The following is a 15,035-nucleotide window of genomic DNA, read 5'->3' on the forward strand; positions in this document are numbered from 1 at the left end:
GGAGAAGGTTAGATCATGCTTCTGCTTCTCTCTTAAATTCTCTTACACTACTGATACATTAGTTCAGATGGTCTCCTTCCTTTTGCAGTTTCTGAATATACAACTGCTAGGTTGTTTGTATTTTAGATCTAGAGAGAGCCACGAGTTCGTTTAACATGTGGAATGCTGATCTCGTTAGAAAACATATTTACTTTTCTGTCTCATTTCGAAATTGACTTTCTAACTCTAAAATAAATGCAGGCTGAGAAAAATGTTATTGTTGTCTTCTATTCCGGGGAAAGAGCAAAAAGCAAAATTCTTAAAATATGTGAAGCTTTTGGGGCCAATCGTTATCCTTTCAGCGAAGACCTTGGAAAACAAGCTCAAATGATAACTGAGGTATATATTATCTTTCTTGTGAATGTTGTTGTTGTCATAAACCTTTTTACTTCCCTGTATGGTTCGTTCTTTGGACATGAGTTATAGACGATAACAAAATATTGGGTATTCGCTAGTACTCAAGTGTCCTGTAAAAGCTAATGCATGAGATCATGATGTTTTGATGTACTGAAATTATGTGACTGTTAGCTTTGAAGTTGGTTAGCGTCCATATAATGAAGATCCCGTTAACCCAGAAACTGTCTAACCATGTTTAATTCTTTCGCACCATTTCAGGTGTCAGGTCGATTAACAGAGCTTAAAACCACCATAGATGCTGGTTTAGGTCACCGTAACATTTTGTTGCACGCCATTGGAGATAAATTTGAGCTGTGGAACCTCAAGGTATTATTCTGAGTAGATTAATGTTGAGCGGCCTGTGTTGACCCCTCTGTTCTAAACCATTCAAGTTTATGTTTACCAATTGCAGGTGCGCAAAGAGAAAGCTATCTATCATACTTTGAACATGCTTAGTCTTGATGTAACTAAGAAGTGCCTTGTGGCCGAGGGCTGGAGTCCTGTCTTTGCATCAAACGAAGTGAGTTGTTCGTTTTGTTCACTGTTAATTGCATTTGAATATTTTATCGGGTGATCGTTTCAGAATACTTAAGTAGAATAAGGTTTGTTTGTGCAGATTCAAAATGCATTAAAGCGTGCTGCAGTTGACTCCAATTCGCAAGTTGGATCAATATTCCAGGTTCTGAGGACCAAAGAGTTGCCACCAACTTATTTTCGCACAAACAAATTTACTTCTGCAATTCAGGAAATTGTTGATGCATATGGGTAAGTGTCTTTCACTTTTTTTCTGGAGCTTTTGACCCAGTTTAGGAAATATGAGATAGCCTTGGTATTATATAAAATGTGTAATAGACTGCATTTAGTCTTGTCCTCGCTTCCTCTGATCAGTCTTCTATGATCACCACTTTGCAGTGTGGCCAAGTATCAGGAAGCTAATCCTGGTGTATTCACAATCGTCACCTTCCCCTTCCTTTTCGCTGTTATGTTTGGTGATTGGGGGCATGGAATATGTTTGCTGCTTGCAACTATGTACTTGATAGTGAGAGAAAAGAAACTTTCCAGCCAGGTAATACCCCAATTGATGTTACCTTATAGTCTGACTATGAGCAAGAGATTGAATTCTATCTCAACTGTATAACCTGCTGTTAAGTTTAGCTGTTCTGTTTCTCTTGGAGTTGCATGCAAATATGATAGCATAGGAAACACACTTTTATAGAGTATATTATAGCCTATTCTCTTATATACGGCTTAGATTAATTGTTAGATGCTTTGCTCTTGCAAGTATTAGATGCTAACTCTTCAATCGTTGGTTCTTGGCAACAGAAACTTGGTGATATTATGGAAATGGCTTTTGGTGGTCGTTATGTCATAATGATGATGTCACTCTTCTCAATATACACTGGTTTAATCTACAACGAGTTCTTCTCTATTCCATACCCATTGTTCGCTCCCTCAGCCTATGATTGCCGTGATGCCTCATGCAGGTAATGCAAATTACTTCTCAAAATTGAGATTTATAAAAACAAAAAAGAATATTAGTAGCAGGCAAATACTTTGAATTTTTCCCCACTCTTATGCTCTATGTTCAGCGAGGCTACAACAATTGGTTTGATAAAGGTGAGGGACACTTATCCATTTGGTCTAGATCCGGTGTGGCATGGTACCCGCAGCGAGCTGCCGTTCCTGAACTCGCTGAAGATGAAAATGTCAATCCTTCTCGGAGTTTCTCAGATGAACCTCGGGATCATAATGAGCTACTTCAATGCAAGATTCTTCAAATCGAGTGTAAATATATGGTAGGTTCAATTGATAATTTTTAACTTAGTGTGCTCTCTCTTTCAAATGACAACGTCTAATTTTGAGGGGCTTGCAGGTTCCAGTTCATTCCCCAGATGATATTCTTGAACAGCTTGTTTGGCTATCTCTCGGTCCTCATCATCATAAAGTGGTGCACTGGTTCTCAAGCAGATTTGTATCATGTGATGATCTACATGTTCCTGAGCCCAACCGATGAGTTAGGAGAGAACCAACTTTTCCCTCACCAGAAAACGGTGCAGGTTAGCATCTCTGCCTAATTTTTGCTGTTAAGAGATCTTCCAAGAGAACCATGTCATACGTATAGTTTCACTCATAATCCTTTTTCCCCCTCATTTTTTTTTTCAGCTGGTGCTTCTCTTTCTGGCTCTTGTTTCTGTTCCATGTATGTTGCTTCCAAAGCCCTTCATCTTGAAGAAACAACATGAAGCTGTGAGATTCTTTCCTTTTCCCCTTTAGTTTTTCATTTTTTTTTATATTCCTTTGCTGGTCTCATTAAACGGTTTCCTTCACCAGAGGCATCAAGGTCAGTCATACGCACCTCTTGAGGAGACAGATGAGAGTCTTCATGTGGAGGCAAATGGAGGATCCCATGGGCATGAGGAGTTTGAGTTCAGCGAGATATTTGTACATCAGCTGATTCACACTATAGAGTTTGTGCTCGGAGCTGTTTCCAACACCGCTTCTTACCTGCGTCTATGGGCTCTCAGGTATATATCTCATCATCAAGTAGTACGTAGCTATATATATATAGTATTACTCATGGCTTAATTATATCCATTTTTTTTGTTTTTTCAGTCTTGCGCATTCAGAGCTATCGTCAGTCTTCTATGAGAAGGTCCTCCTTCTTGCTTGGGGGTATGCGCATCCTCTCGCTTCTTTGATCTAATTAATTAATCATTATTAGCAAACCACTTAAATCGATCTTTGTGGTCCTCTATTTGGCATTAAATAAAAAACAGGTACAACAATTGGTTGATCCTGATCGTTGGGATAATCGTGTTCATATTCGCCACGGTGGGAGTGCTGCTGGTGATGGAGACACTGAGTGCGTTCCTTCACGCACTGCGTCTACACTGGGTAGAGTTTCAGAACAAATTCTACGAAGGAGATGGTTACAAGTTCGCTCCTTTCTCTTTCATTCTTACCGCAAACGAAGACGAGTGATATGAATGGATGAATGATGATTCATTCCCATCTCATCCTCTCTGCCATTTGCATATACAAAAGAGGCCCAGCTAGACCCAAGTTCTATTTATTTTTTTCCCCTTCTCTCTATCTTTATTTATTTGCCTGTGTGGAGATCAGATTCTTTTACAGACAAAAAAAAAAAAGAGAGGGATGATGGGATTTGTTTGAGCCAAAACCCATTTGTTGTTGTGTTTGTGTTTGTTTGGAATTAAATACAAATAATAATGAGCTGTGGATATGACAAATAATGTGAGGATTTGGGACCTTTGTTTTATTAATAAATAATAATTTTATACTCGATTTTGCTTGTTTGCTTCATATGCATTCATCCAGAATGTAAAGCTTTCATCTATCTTCGATATTTGGTGGTTCTGATGATTATATGTTGCTTTGAATCTATGATTATTACATATCAAGGATCGGATGTGGTTTTAGTAGCTTAGCAGATTATCAAGTGTTGTGGAACTTGGAACTGATAGTTGGGGTCCCAAAAGTTGAAATTAAGTGTGGGCCTATTGAACTACATTATTTTTCTAATGGACTGGGTAAAGAATTAAAATTATTTTTAACCAAAGCTGTCTATCTATCCATTGTGTTTCTTTCGCAAGTTAAATTGGGCTTTTACGCAATTTCACTGTACTTTCTTGCTATATAGCTGAGGACAACGTAAGTGACCAGCTCGTACTTGGTTCAAATTCTTACCAGGCAGGCTCATATAAGAACGTTGTGCGTCGTCTTATGTTCAATATTTCAACTCAACCGCCGATTGTCATGATATGGATTTGCTTAAAAAGAGGATGCATTCTATTTACAAACTTCATCTTTCTTTATAAAAAAAAGCAGAGAGAAATAAAGAGTCAATGCAGAGAGTGCTCGCTCACTAATGAGCGGTGGTAGAGACAGCGGCTGTAACGGTGGAGACAAGACTGTCAACGCCGCAAATGTTACGGCCTTTGCAGATTTTGTAGAAACCATTCTCACCCCAAGTCTCTCCCCACGAGTTTTTGATGATCCAGTAAGGCTTCTCCTTGAACCTAGCAGGAGCGTAACCAGCGGATCCATAGCCCACCAATAAGACACCGTGGTTGAGCCTCCGGGTGCAAATGTAAGGGCAGGAGACTCCGCCAATGTAAGTCTGCATATAAGCAGCGTTGATGGCAACTGCAAGAGGTCCGTTTTTAACAAGGTTGGCAGCAATCTGGTCTTCGTCGATGGAGATGACACTGAAGTTGGAGACAGAGGCAACGATCTTGGACTTGTCTAGCTTGCAGATGGGGCCGTCCTTGCCGGTGTAAGGATAGTCTTCTTCTTTCATGAGGCCTCCGGTTTTGAGGGTGTATTCAAAAGCACTGTTCATGAGGCCACCATTGCAACCAGAGTCGCATGAACCCGCCTCCTCGGGGTCACACTGCATACACAGAGATATGATAATCCGACTAGCTTCACAGAGATATTACTAGTAAAGCAAATTGAGAATTAGACTAATTATACTTAGTTTCTAACACAAGACACAAACTGATTTATCTTTAATCCTTTATATGTTAAAAAAAAAGCCATAAAAGAAAAGAGAAAGAGAAGGAGTGAAACCTCATGATCACAGTCAACGAGCTGTTGTTCGCTAAGGCTGACGAGTTTGCCGGTGGCTAGGAAGTTAGCACCTTCAAGAGCTCCGGTGGCGCTAAAACTCCAGCAAGAGCCGCATGATCCCTAATCATAATTTGATCAGACGTTACAAACTTGACGTCATCATCTATTAATGCAAGAATACCTGATTTTTGACGGGGGTGACGGCTCCGTGATCTCTCCAATCAAAATCCTCAGGGAGATTCTCGGTTGGGAGAATCGGAGCCTTGTTGGCGTCTTTGGGAAGCTTAAACCCTCCTTTGACTCCGAGATGCTTCTCCCTGAACTCAGACCGAGTCAGATCCGAGAACTGCGTGACGCCGTGACGCGCAGAGGGATCCATCTTCTGGTGGCGCCTCGCTCGCCTCAGATTGGCTTTGAAAACGGAGAATCTGTAATCATGCTCCTCCCCGGAAGCGTAGACCTTTCCGAACTTGCTCTTGAACAGAGTAAAGTGATCTTCGGAGGATAAAACATTTGGCTCGGCGGCTCCATCAACCACCTGCCGGATCACGACATCATCGCCGTCGGGGGATGACGAGACGGATACGAGGAGAAAGGAAAGAAGGAGAAGGGAGAAGGAAAGCTTAAGAAGATTCATTTTGGATTTGAATGAAATGAGAGAGGAAGGGATTAATATAGAAGAAGATGAACCCTAAAGGCAAAGCTTATTAAAGGGCTGGGGGAAGAATCTCTCTCTTTCACACGCAACAGTGATTGTATGTATAGGTGTATATAAAGCTTTTTATTAGTTTGGTCGGAGAAATCGGAAGATATTTAATGATAACTTATCCAAGGGGAAAGAGCCTATTATTAATCAACACGTTTTCATAGCTGATTGGGTGTTTAATTGGATAGGCCCAACTTGTATGTGCCGTGTTGGGCTCTAGAAAGTTATTTACTTTTTTAATCATCCACTTTCCTTGCTTCAATAGTGGAAACTTTCGTTGCAATATTTGTCTCTGTCTTCTCTGAATTGTTTCTTTATGTTCTTATATCATCAAAATAATTTAATATTTTTGAAAAATCATTATTAATAATCTATTGGTTGTTGAATGAAATATGAATCCCTCCCTCCCTGCTCATTCACCAAACTCTCAAGTTCTAAATACAACTATCTTTCACTGACCTCTACATTTTATAGGTTACTGATTATTAATAATCTGAAACTTATTTTACATTTAAAAAGGTTTCTAACACTCTGGCTTAGAAAACACACGCGCAAGAAATGGAACAAATCTACAAAATAGTGCAAATTATAAGATGACTGACCATAAAAACATTCAGAAATAATTAATATATATAACAATAGCATGTGTTTGAGTGTTAGGTTGGGGAAAAAACCAAGGGCGACTGATGAAGGTGTGGTAAATTAAGAAACTGGTTTAAGAAAGAAAAAAAAGCTAAGCACCAACACAAGGTGTGGAACAGTGTGTGCTACTAGAGACTCTACGACACGGGTAGTTTTGATAATTAACATTGCTGTTAACTGCTGCAGAAAATGAAGATGAAGATGATTGCCTATTCTTCTTCTTCCTCTTCTTGTAGGCATCATCTTCATCATCATCATCATCATCATCATCAAGAGGATGGGTTGGTTTCTTTAGATCTTCTAGGCATTTGACATCTGAGATGCAAGCATATGATCTTGCTTTCCCCGAGTAGTACCTTGACAATCCTCTCCTGTTTTTTTTATACCATTCACAAATCCAAAATCAATTAGTAATCCAAAAATCTATAACTTAAACAAGAACTCAATCAATCAATGAGATAATTATTGCAGGTTTTACTTTCTGGGAAGGTTGTTTCTTAGCCCTCCCATGTCAAAAGCGACCAGCTCACTTATGTTTTCCATAGTTCATAGATAGAGGAGACAACAAAAGCAAAAAAACTTTGGCTCTTTTCGTTATCTATTTATATAGCTTACTGAAGGAAAAAGAAAGAGAAAAAGAGAAGACATTTGCTTAATTAAAGGGAATGCTTTCTATTTCTGGTTTTTATTTTATTTTATCATGGTTCTCAATTTTTTTGCATAATCTGTGACTGACCCTAATCTTTTCTCACCTATACTTCCTCTCCTACAAACACTTGGCAAGAGTTTGCTACCCATACATTTTATATACATACAATATAATGAATAAAGATGATCAGCACTAGTGTAACCCATCTAAAGAAAGAAATGGTTTATGTGACCATTATCTAACAGAGGTTGTAGACTAAACACTGATTCCAATCAGTAACAATCAAAGCTTAAATCCAAATTGTCAATGATACACACAAAACATTGAGGTCTTTTTTTGTTCAAAAACAAAACATTGAGGTCATTTTCTTAATTTAGCTAGTTAAGTTTGACATGTGACAGCAGCTTCAACTAGAGTTCATACCAGAGGAGAAACACATTCATCCCAGTTTAAACACCTTGGAGAGGAGTTTATTTGCAAAGAAGTTACCTAAACTTTGGCCTAATGCTTGGTCTAAAAAATATGTATAGACCGTAAAACCAATAACTTCTACGAAAACATGAAGAGTTTTTTGTTATGTACAATGGTATTCTAATTTTTTTAGGAAGATTCATCATCACACACACACACACACACTTAAGTTTCAATGTGAAGTTGTATTAGCAACCTATGATTAACAACTACAACAAAGGAGGATACGTAGATAAATGCATGAGAGCATTTAGTAGTATACATATCCACCCATAAATTACAGTTCATACAAAAAGAAGAAGATAAATTTGACATAATACACACCAAAAATATAAATATCACACAGGTTTCCCTGGACCACCACAAAAACATAAAAAAGAAACAAACATATCGCCTTAAGAAGTCATTTTTCTATTTCAATTACGGTTCATGACAAGAAATTCGTTTTGGTGCATGCTTTCTGTCTTTGTTTTGTTTATATCTGTTAGTTAAGATTTATCTTCCGTTAAGGTTGTTAGCAAACTGAGTAAACATGGCTGTTCCAGAGTGTTCGTCCACGGCCTGAACCTCAGCAGCACCATTGTTCTCTTCCACCTTGGAAGCAACTGGAACACTAGCTGCCGCTGCATTGGTGGTGGGTGCAGGAGTGATTGGAGTTGTATCTGCTGGCGGAACCACCGAGACAGGTGTTACTGGCTCACCGTTCTCAGTCTCCTCGGCCTTGCCCTGAGTGAATGCTTCTTGAAGCTGAAGAGCATATTCCAAGTTCCACAAAACATCTCCCATTGAAGGCCTATCAACACCATAATCTTCCAAACACTTCTCTGCAGCTTCCGCAAACTTCTTCATCGATTCAGGGTTTATCGTCCCAGCCAAATGAGGATCAATGATCTTTTCGAGCATCCCTTTTCGCTTCCATTGCATAGCCCATTCAGCTAAGTTAACCTGTTCTCTTGGTAGCTGAGGGTTGATGGCTGGTCTTGCGCAGAGAGCTTCTAGAAGAACGACACCAAAGGAATAAACATCAGACTTATCGGTAAGTTGCTGTCTCCTAAAGTATTCAGGGTCTAGGTACCCGAAACTTCCTTTCACTGCCGTGCTGACATGGTTCTGTCCAAATTCCACATCTTTAGAAAGACCAAAATCAGCTACTTTGGCAACTAAAGCATCGTCGAGAAGAATGTTGGTCGATTTGACGTCACGGTGGATAATCCCTTGCGCTGTTCCTGTGTGCAGATAGTGAAGCCCACGTGCAGAACCGATACAGATCTCAAGTCGCTGTTTCCAAGTTAGAGGAGCAAGGTTCTTTCCGTATAAGTGATCTCTGAATGGACCATTGGACATGAACTCATAGACCAGGATCATCTCAGAGTTCTCATCACAGTAACCAATCAAGGAGACCAAGTGTCTGTGTCTGAGCTTAGAAAGCATCTGAATCTCTGTCTCAAACTCAGTGATTCCTTGTTCAGACTGTGGGTTACCTCGCTTGACAGCAACTTTGGTTCCGTCGTCGAGGGTTGCAATATAGACATTACCGAATCCTCCAACACCGATAATCTGAGATGCTTCGAAATTCTGCGTAGCATCCTGAAGCTCTGAAAGGGAGAAGTTGCGGCCGAGGCCCATGGTTGAGTTGTACAAGCTCGATTTTTGAGAACCACCTTTGCTCGTCATGAAAGTGCTGTCACCAGCGTGTATGGGTAGCAACCAAGAGGAGAAACTGTTTCTCTTCTGCCAATCTTGTGGCCTCTTCTTCCACTTGTAAACCATGGCTCCAAGGCCAACGAAAGCTCCAAACATCATCACAAACCCCGCGGTCGCAACCATACCGTGTTTACCCATGCCGGTGGTTCTACCATCAACTCCAAACTCTCCGTCAAGGCTGTTCACGGAGTTGCTCATCTTTAAGATCTCAACACCATTCAAGATTGCGTTTGGAGTACCTGTATCTTCTCCCATGGGACTAATCTGCACTAGCAGCTCAGGAGTCATAAGTGTCTCGTTCACAACAATGTCTTTGTAGTAAGGAGCTGCGAGATCGCCGGCGACAGTGGACAAATCCAGCCCAGAAATGGCAGTTTTGCCGTTGATGTACACATTGAAGTACAAGTCATTGAGAGACTTGCTAACGATGTCACAGAAATGAAGCCGGATAAGGTAGTTAAACGCCGGGTTCGAGGGGAAGTTCCAGCTGACGTTGAAGTTAGGAGCAATGGTGTGAGAATCAGCCATTTCAGCAGCTGTTGCATAAACCGTCTGTGGAGCAATCAAAGGTGTAACTCCAGGAGGGTACTTGATTGCGGAAGGGGTCGTCTTGACGTCCTTGGCCAGGTTCTCATCTTTCAAGAACTCCTTATCAGGTATCCAGGTTCTTCCTAATGTGTCGTTCTGAGGCACGATCAAAGGACCACCAACATTGACTCTGTAAACGGACTGGTACGCATAGTCAGACAGACCAGAGAAACCCTTGACTGGGAAAAGGGCTGTGCCGGACTCAGAGATCAGTTCGTCTGGAGCAGAGACAATTTCGATAGCGTTGATGAATGCTGCAGAGCTTTTCATAGGTCTGAACCTGAGGGAGAATTGTGCATCCGTAATGTTGACGAGATACTCCTTCTGGAGAACAGCTTGACTATCATTCTTGTTGTTAGTAATCTTGAAGTTATGAAGCAGCACATACTTCTCTGTTAGAACGGAAAAAGTTGCTTGTTGGAGATCAAACTTGTCGTTAGCCAAGGCCAGGAAATGGAGGCGAACCCAATGCCAACCAGGTCTGGTTAGATGGAACTTGTAGATGGCTTCCTCACGGAAGATCCTTGCAGTCAGGTAGATAGGAGATGCGACCTTGTCTGAAGGTGGGGCCGAGACCTGAATATCATCCTTGGCTTCTATGTATTCGACCGTATCTTGGTCACTGTTAAAGACTCTTCCATCAGGTGTTTTGGATGAAGATTTGCTTCCACAATCAATGAGGATATCATCTGCCGGTTTAAAACCGGTAGCAGGTCCCACGGCAGACGCTGCAGGGCCTGAGAGGAAGAGGAGAATAGCCAGGAGGAGAGCCATGGAAGGCTTTGGAGAAATATCAAAGATGGGAAACGTGCATGTGTTTGGTTTCTTTCTTATCTCCATCCCTCCTAGGTGGGAAGGAGAGAGAGAAGAGAGAGGGCTGAGGAAGAAAGAAGATAAGAAGGAATGAAGGAGTTTGTTGGATAGCTTGTGGTTGAAGAAAAGAGGGAGAAAAAGGTCATGAAAGCGAGAAATGATTAGTTGTTATATGTGTGGCCAGTTTTGGTATATGCTGTAATTTATTGGTGGATATGATATGGTTTATTTTTAGCAAACAGCTAATTCTGTTATCTAGACAATCTAGAGACAATGCCAATAATAAACAACTCCGGTTCTCTATTTCAAGGATTTAAAAAAAAAAAAATAGAACTAAAACTAAATCTCTAGCCAGAAACTCTCAGTTTTTCCAATCAGAAACGCAAATATGAAGCAAGAAAGTGATGAAGAAACATAGAGTAACTAATCAAAGTACCAGCGAAACCTTTTCACTGCCACTCAAGTGACTCTAATGCTTGCTGATGAATGTCTGAATCTCCTGCTGCAACTACAAAAAAGTAGATGGGGGATGCTTAGTTAGGCATTCAGGGGTTGCATGATCTTTTGTTTGTGATGAGTTTATGACTGAGAGAAAGAAACCCAGTTTTTTTTGGGGAATGTTGAACATACTTGTAGCAAATGCACTGGATGAAGCTTCCCACAGAAGTGAGTTCCCGTTCCAATCGGTTATAGTACCTCCAGCGCCTTCTATTACAGGCACCAGAGCTAGAAAATCATATGGCTGGTGAGGAATAACATTGACTTCAATTAGTATGATGTAGAAGAACAGTACCAAATAACGATTGATAAATGAGGCATTCACTTTTGACAAGTCATTCTTAAGGAGTAGCTTTACCTTTAGACCGGATTCAATAACAAGATCGACAAATCCAGAAGCTAGGAGAGCGTAAGCATAGCAATCACAGCCGTATAATGGCATCTGTACCTGAAACAAGCAAATTTGACAAGCCAGAAGGGTGTCAAAATTAAGAGCATAAAATAAAAGGGATTCAGGGAAATCTATACAATCAACTGGATAAGAAACTTAGTTTGATATATTGATTATTGTGAGATGTGTTGTTCTGAAGCTTTCAAATAAGTTTCATTTGCATGTGTCCATGTTTCAACCTAGAAACAATCCCAATTTAAGTACACTCATTAGAGAGGAATAGAAGAGGACCTTGACTCTAAATCAAACGATGATTTAGTGTTTGATGATTTATATTGTGTGAGAAAGAAAGAGATGTGTGCTTTGGTTTGTAGGAAGAGGAGGTTTAGTTAGAGAAGAAAGATTATTCTGAGTGTGCTAATTTGCTTAATTCCTCTCAGGAGCTACACTTTAGGTTCATATAATGTAAAGGAACCTTGTGGTAATTGGTTCTTAATTGCATTGAGCTCAAGTTTTCTACAATTGCATGGCAACTTCTATCTTTTATTGTTATTAAAATTGGCCGTTTACCATTATTAGATGCACCAACCTTCACCAATTTCGAATTGGAATTTTATGGGGGTGTCAAGAAACTCTCAGGTGCTAATAAGTTTTTGTGTTGTTTTTCTGTAAATTTCTAAATTAGTACTTGTGAAGCCAAAAAAACTATTAGCAGTATAATAGTTAGCTTTGTTTAAGACTAGAACCAGTGCATGATTTATCAATTGGAGTAGTGAACATGAGACAATGAAAAACAAAATCATGTAATTTACCAATTAAAGATAACATGCGGAACAATTACTGTACATTTCTAATATGTATTGTATATGTAAATACTGTTGTTGGTTTTGTCCATTATAGAAACATAACTAGATTGAAAAATAAATAATCAAAAGATGAAGATAAGGGAGAGAGGCTCACATCTAGATCACATAGATGCCCTACCATTATCAGCAGAATTATGATCAGTAGATTAGAGTTTGGCTCAACCCAAATGAGATAAAGCTGCAGTATGAAACTGAGTATACATAATCCACCAAATGAGTTATAAATATTTGCTTTCATTTAAAACATCAAAAAATTTAAAGGCCCATTATGAGATTAAAAGGCCTATATAAACTTTTGGGTTGTGTGCACAAGCTAGAGAGAAGCACACAAGCTAAGAGAACATGTTTTTTGTGTTCTACTGGAAGATCTTGTGGCTTTGGATATGATCATATATAAACCCCTACTTTATTTGCACACAAGCTAGAGAGAAGCAACCCAAAAGTTGTAATAATACAATGTAATTGTGACTTTATAGTTTTATAAACAGAGTGATAATAGTTTTACGGATCGTTATGGTTGCCGGAAAGTTTCTCCTTAATCTTCTTAAGGAACCCCTTCTTCTCGTGAGCTTCATCTGATCCTGATCCGCTCACTGTTGCAGTTGATCGATCGTGCCCCTCTACCTTTGATTTAGTTTCATCCGTTACAGTAGCTCCTTGTCGTGATCCTTGACCATATTCGTCCATCTACATATAAATTAGTACTTGTGAAGAAACTCTCAGGTGCTAATAAATTTTTGTGTTGTTTTTCTGTAAATTTCTAAATAGTACTTGTGAAGCCAAAAAAACTATTAGCAGTATAATAGTTAGCTTTGTTTAAGACTAGAACCAGTGCATGATTTATCAATTGGAGTAGTGAACATGAGACAATGAAAAACAAAATCATGTAATTTACCAATTAAAGATAACATGCGGAACAATTACTGTACATTTCTAATATGTATTGTATATGTAAATACTGTTGTTGGTTTTGTCCATTATAGAAACATAACTAGATTGAAAAATAAATAATCAAAAGATGAAGATAAGGGAGAGAGGCTCACATCTAGATCACATAGATGCCCTACCATTATCAGCAGAATTATGATCAGTAGATTAGAGTTTGGCCCAACCCAAATGAGATAAAGCTGCAGTATGAAACTGAGTATACAAAATCCATCAAATGAGTTATAAATATTTGCTATCATTTAAAACATCAAAAAATTTAAAGGCCCATTATGAGATTAAAAGGCCTATATAAACTTTTGGGTTGTGTGCACAAGCTAGAGAGAAGCACACAAGCTAAGAGAACATGTTTTTTGTGTTCTACTGGAAGATCTTGTGGCTTTTGGATATGATCATATATAAACCCCTGCTTTATTTGCACACAAGCTAGAGAGAAGCACACAAGCTAAGAGAACATGTTTTTTGTGTTCTACTGGAAGATCTTGTGGCTTTTGGATATGATCATATATAAACCCCTGCTTTATTTGCACACAAGCTAGAGAGAAGCACACAAGCTAAGAGAACATGTTTTTTGTGTTCTACTGGAAGATCTTGTGGCTTTTGGATATGATCATATATAAACCCCTGCTTTATTTGCACACAAGCTAGAGAGAAGCACACAAGCTAAGAGAACATGTTTTTTGTGTTCTACTGGAAGATCTTGTGGCTTTTGGATATGATCATATATAAACCCCTGCTTTATTTGCACACAAGCTAGAGAGAAGCACACAAGCTAAGAGAACATGTTTTTTGTGTTCTACTGGAAGATCTTGTGGCTTTTGGATATGATCATATATAAACCCCTGCTTTATTTGCACACAAGCTAGAGAGAAGCACACAAGCTAAGAGAACATGTTTTTTGTGTTCTACTGGAAGATCTTGTGGCTTTTGGATATGATCATATATAAACCCCTGCTTTATTTGCACACAAGCTAGAGAGAAGCACACAAGCTAAGAGAACATGTTTTTTGTGTTCTACTGGAAGATCTTGTGGCTTTTGGATATGATCATATATAAACCCCTGCTTTATTTGCACACAAGCTAGAGAGAAGCAACCCAAAAGTTGTAATAATACAATGTAATTGTGACTTTATAGTTTTATAAACAGAGTGATAATAGTTTTACGGATCGTTATGGTTGCCGGGAAGGTTCTCCTTAATCTTCTTAAGGAACCCCTTCTTCTCGTGAGCTTCTTCTGATCCTGATCCGCTCACTGTTGCAGTTGATCGATCGTGCCCCTCTAACTTTGATTTAGTTTCATCCGTTACAGTAGCTCCTTGTCGTGATCCTTGACCATATTCGTCCATCTACATATAAACGTATGGGATGATTAATATGGTTCGTACCATGCGACTAAGCGCCATACTGTACGAATGAGATATATAAATCTTACCGAGTTGGAGGAAGAAATGCCTTTGTTTTCAAGAGGGTTGTGAGACACGGAGATAGGTTGTGCGTGGTGAGGAGTATGGGTGGTCGTGATTGGGGCGGTGATTGGGTGTGGACCGGTGTAGCTGCTCTCCTTCAGGTGAGGGACGCTGGTTGCAACACCTGTCAGGTGCATCGCGTTTCCAAACTCGTCCACCAGCTGAGCTGGCTTGCCTTGTTCGTCCGTGAGGTAGATCGGGTTTCCTCTTTCGTCTCTTATATCCGCCATTCTAATTAGCAAAATTCTCCTCAACTCTCAGTTAAACG

General features: G+C 39.6%; 5 protein-coding genes across 6 annotated transcripts in view; 1 reads left to right on the plus strand and 4 right to left on the minus strand.

Annotated features, from left to right (window-relative positions):
• The window catches only part of LOC106304405 (V-type proton ATPase subunit a3-like), a 5,257-nt gene extending 1,601 nt beyond the window's left edge, over nucleotides 1–3,656 (plus strand). The window contains exons 7-18 of one of the 2 annotated variants that reach the window (XM_013740826.1): nucleotides 241–378; nucleotides 655–762; nucleotides 848–955; nucleotides 1,052–1,200; nucleotides 1,348–1,501; nucleotides 1,759–1,919; nucleotides 2,025–2,231; nucleotides 2,309–2,492; nucleotides 2,599–2,682; nucleotides 2,767–2,960; nucleotides 3,049–3,108; nucleotides 3,213–3,417. In XM_013740826.1, the coding sequence (XP_013596280.1) occupies nucleotides 241–378; nucleotides 655–762; nucleotides 848–955; nucleotides 1,052–1,200; nucleotides 1,348–1,501; nucleotides 1,759–1,919; nucleotides 2,025–2,231; nucleotides 2,309–2,492; nucleotides 2,599–2,682; nucleotides 2,767–2,960; nucleotides 3,049–3,108; nucleotides 3,213–3,417 (1,752 nt within the window). Of the gene's footprint in view, nucleotides 1–240; nucleotides 379–654; nucleotides 763–847; nucleotides 956–1,051; nucleotides 1,201–1,347; nucleotides 1,502–1,758; nucleotides 1,920–2,024; nucleotides 2,232–2,308; nucleotides 2,493–2,598; nucleotides 2,683–2,766; nucleotides 2,961–3,048; nucleotides 3,109–3,212 lie in introns of both variants that reach the window. The other variant, XM_013740818.1, reaches the window with a different exon arrangement.
• Nucleotides 3,657–4,196: 540 nt separating this feature from the next.
• On the minus strand, nucleotides 4,197–5,757 carry LOC106304421 (cysteine proteinase RD19a). The gene is made up of 3 exons (XM_013740834.1): nucleotides 5,210–5,757; nucleotides 5,029–5,148; nucleotides 4,197–4,849 (listed from the first exon to the last, which is right to left on the minus strand). Exons 1-3 carry the CDS (start codon nucleotides 5,663–5,665, stop codon nucleotides 4,322–4,324), a joined length of 1,104 nt encoding a protein of 367 aa, XP_013596288.1. The 5' UTR covers nucleotides 5,666–5,757; the 3' UTR covers nucleotides 4,197–4,321.
• Nucleotides 5,758–6,380: 623 nt separating this feature from the next.
• LOC106304428 lies at nucleotides 6,381–6,940 on the minus strand. Its single transcript, XM_013740846.1, has 2 exons — nucleotides 6,855–6,940; nucleotides 6,381–6,747 (listed from the first exon to the last, which is right to left on the minus strand). Exons 1-2 carry the CDS (start codon nucleotides 6,917–6,919, stop codon nucleotides 6,468–6,470), a joined length of 345 nt encoding a protein of 114 aa, XP_013596300.1. The 5' UTR covers nucleotides 6,920–6,940; the 3' UTR covers nucleotides 6,381–6,467.
• Nucleotides 6,941–7,702: 762 nt separating this feature from the next.
• Nucleotides 7,703–10,754, minus strand: LOC106304394 (probable receptor-like protein kinase At4g39110). Its single transcript, XM_013740806.1, has one exon. The coding sequence runs from the start codon at nucleotides 10,626–10,628 to the stop codon at nucleotides 7,992–7,994; it is 2,637 nt and encodes an 878-aa protein (XP_013596260.1). The 5' UTR covers nucleotides 10,629–10,754; the 3' UTR covers nucleotides 7,703–7,991.
• Nucleotides 10,755–12,857: 2,103 nt separating this feature from the next.
• On the minus strand, nucleotides 12,858–14,997 carry LOC106303071 (late embryogenesis abundant protein). The gene is made up of 2 exons (XM_013739437.1): nucleotides 14,734–14,997; nucleotides 12,858–13,043 (listed from the first exon to the last, which is right to left on the minus strand). Exons 1-2 carry the CDS (start codon nucleotides 14,995–14,997, stop codon nucleotides 12,858–12,860), a joined length of 450 nt encoding a protein of 149 aa, XP_013594891.1.
• Between the last annotated feature and the right edge of the window lie 38 nt (nucleotides 14,998–15,035).

The sequence above is a fragment of the Brassica oleracea genome, chromosome C1, assembly GCF_000695525.1.
Source record: "Brassica oleracea var. oleracea cultivar TO1000 chromosome C1, BOL, whole genome shotgun sequence".
Taxonomy (NCBI): domain Eukaryota; kingdom Viridiplantae; phylum Streptophyta; class Magnoliopsida; order Brassicales; family Brassicaceae; genus Brassica; species Brassica oleracea.

Bases quoted from the DNA above. Each gene is read 5' to 3' on its own strand.
- LOC106304394 (XM_013740806.1), bottom strand. From the start codon at position 10,628: ATGGAGATAAGAAAGAAACCAAACACATGCACGTTTCCCATCTTTGAT.
- LOC106304428 (XM_013740846.1), bottom strand. From the start codon at position 6,919: ATGGAAAACATAAGTGAGCTGGTCGCTTTTGACATGGGAGGGCTAAGA. The intron at 6,748-6,854 runs GTAAAACCTGCA...TAAAAAAAACAG, and splicing joins AGAAACAACCTTCCCAGAAA to GAGAGGATTGTCAAGGTACT.
- LOC106303071 (XM_013739437.1), bottom strand. From the start codon at position 14,997: ATGGCGGATATAAGAGACGAAAGAGGAAACCCGATCTACCTCACGGAC. The intron at 13,044-14,733 runs GTAAGATTTATA...ATTTATATGTAG, and splicing joins GCATTTCTTCCTCCAACTCG to ATGGACGAATATGGTCAAGG.
- LOC106304421 (XM_013740834.1), bottom strand. From the start codon at position 5,665: ATGAATCTTCTTAAGCTTTCCTTCTCCCTTCTCCTTCTTTCCTTTCTC. The intron at 5,149-5,209 runs GTATTCTTGCAT...AATTATGATTAG, and splicing joins TCACCCCCGTCAAAAATCAG to GGATCATGCGGCTCTTGCTG. The intron at 4,850-5,028 runs GTTTCACTCCTT...CTGTGTATGCAG, and splicing joins TCGTTGACTGTGATCATGAG to TGTGACCCCGAGGAGGCGGG.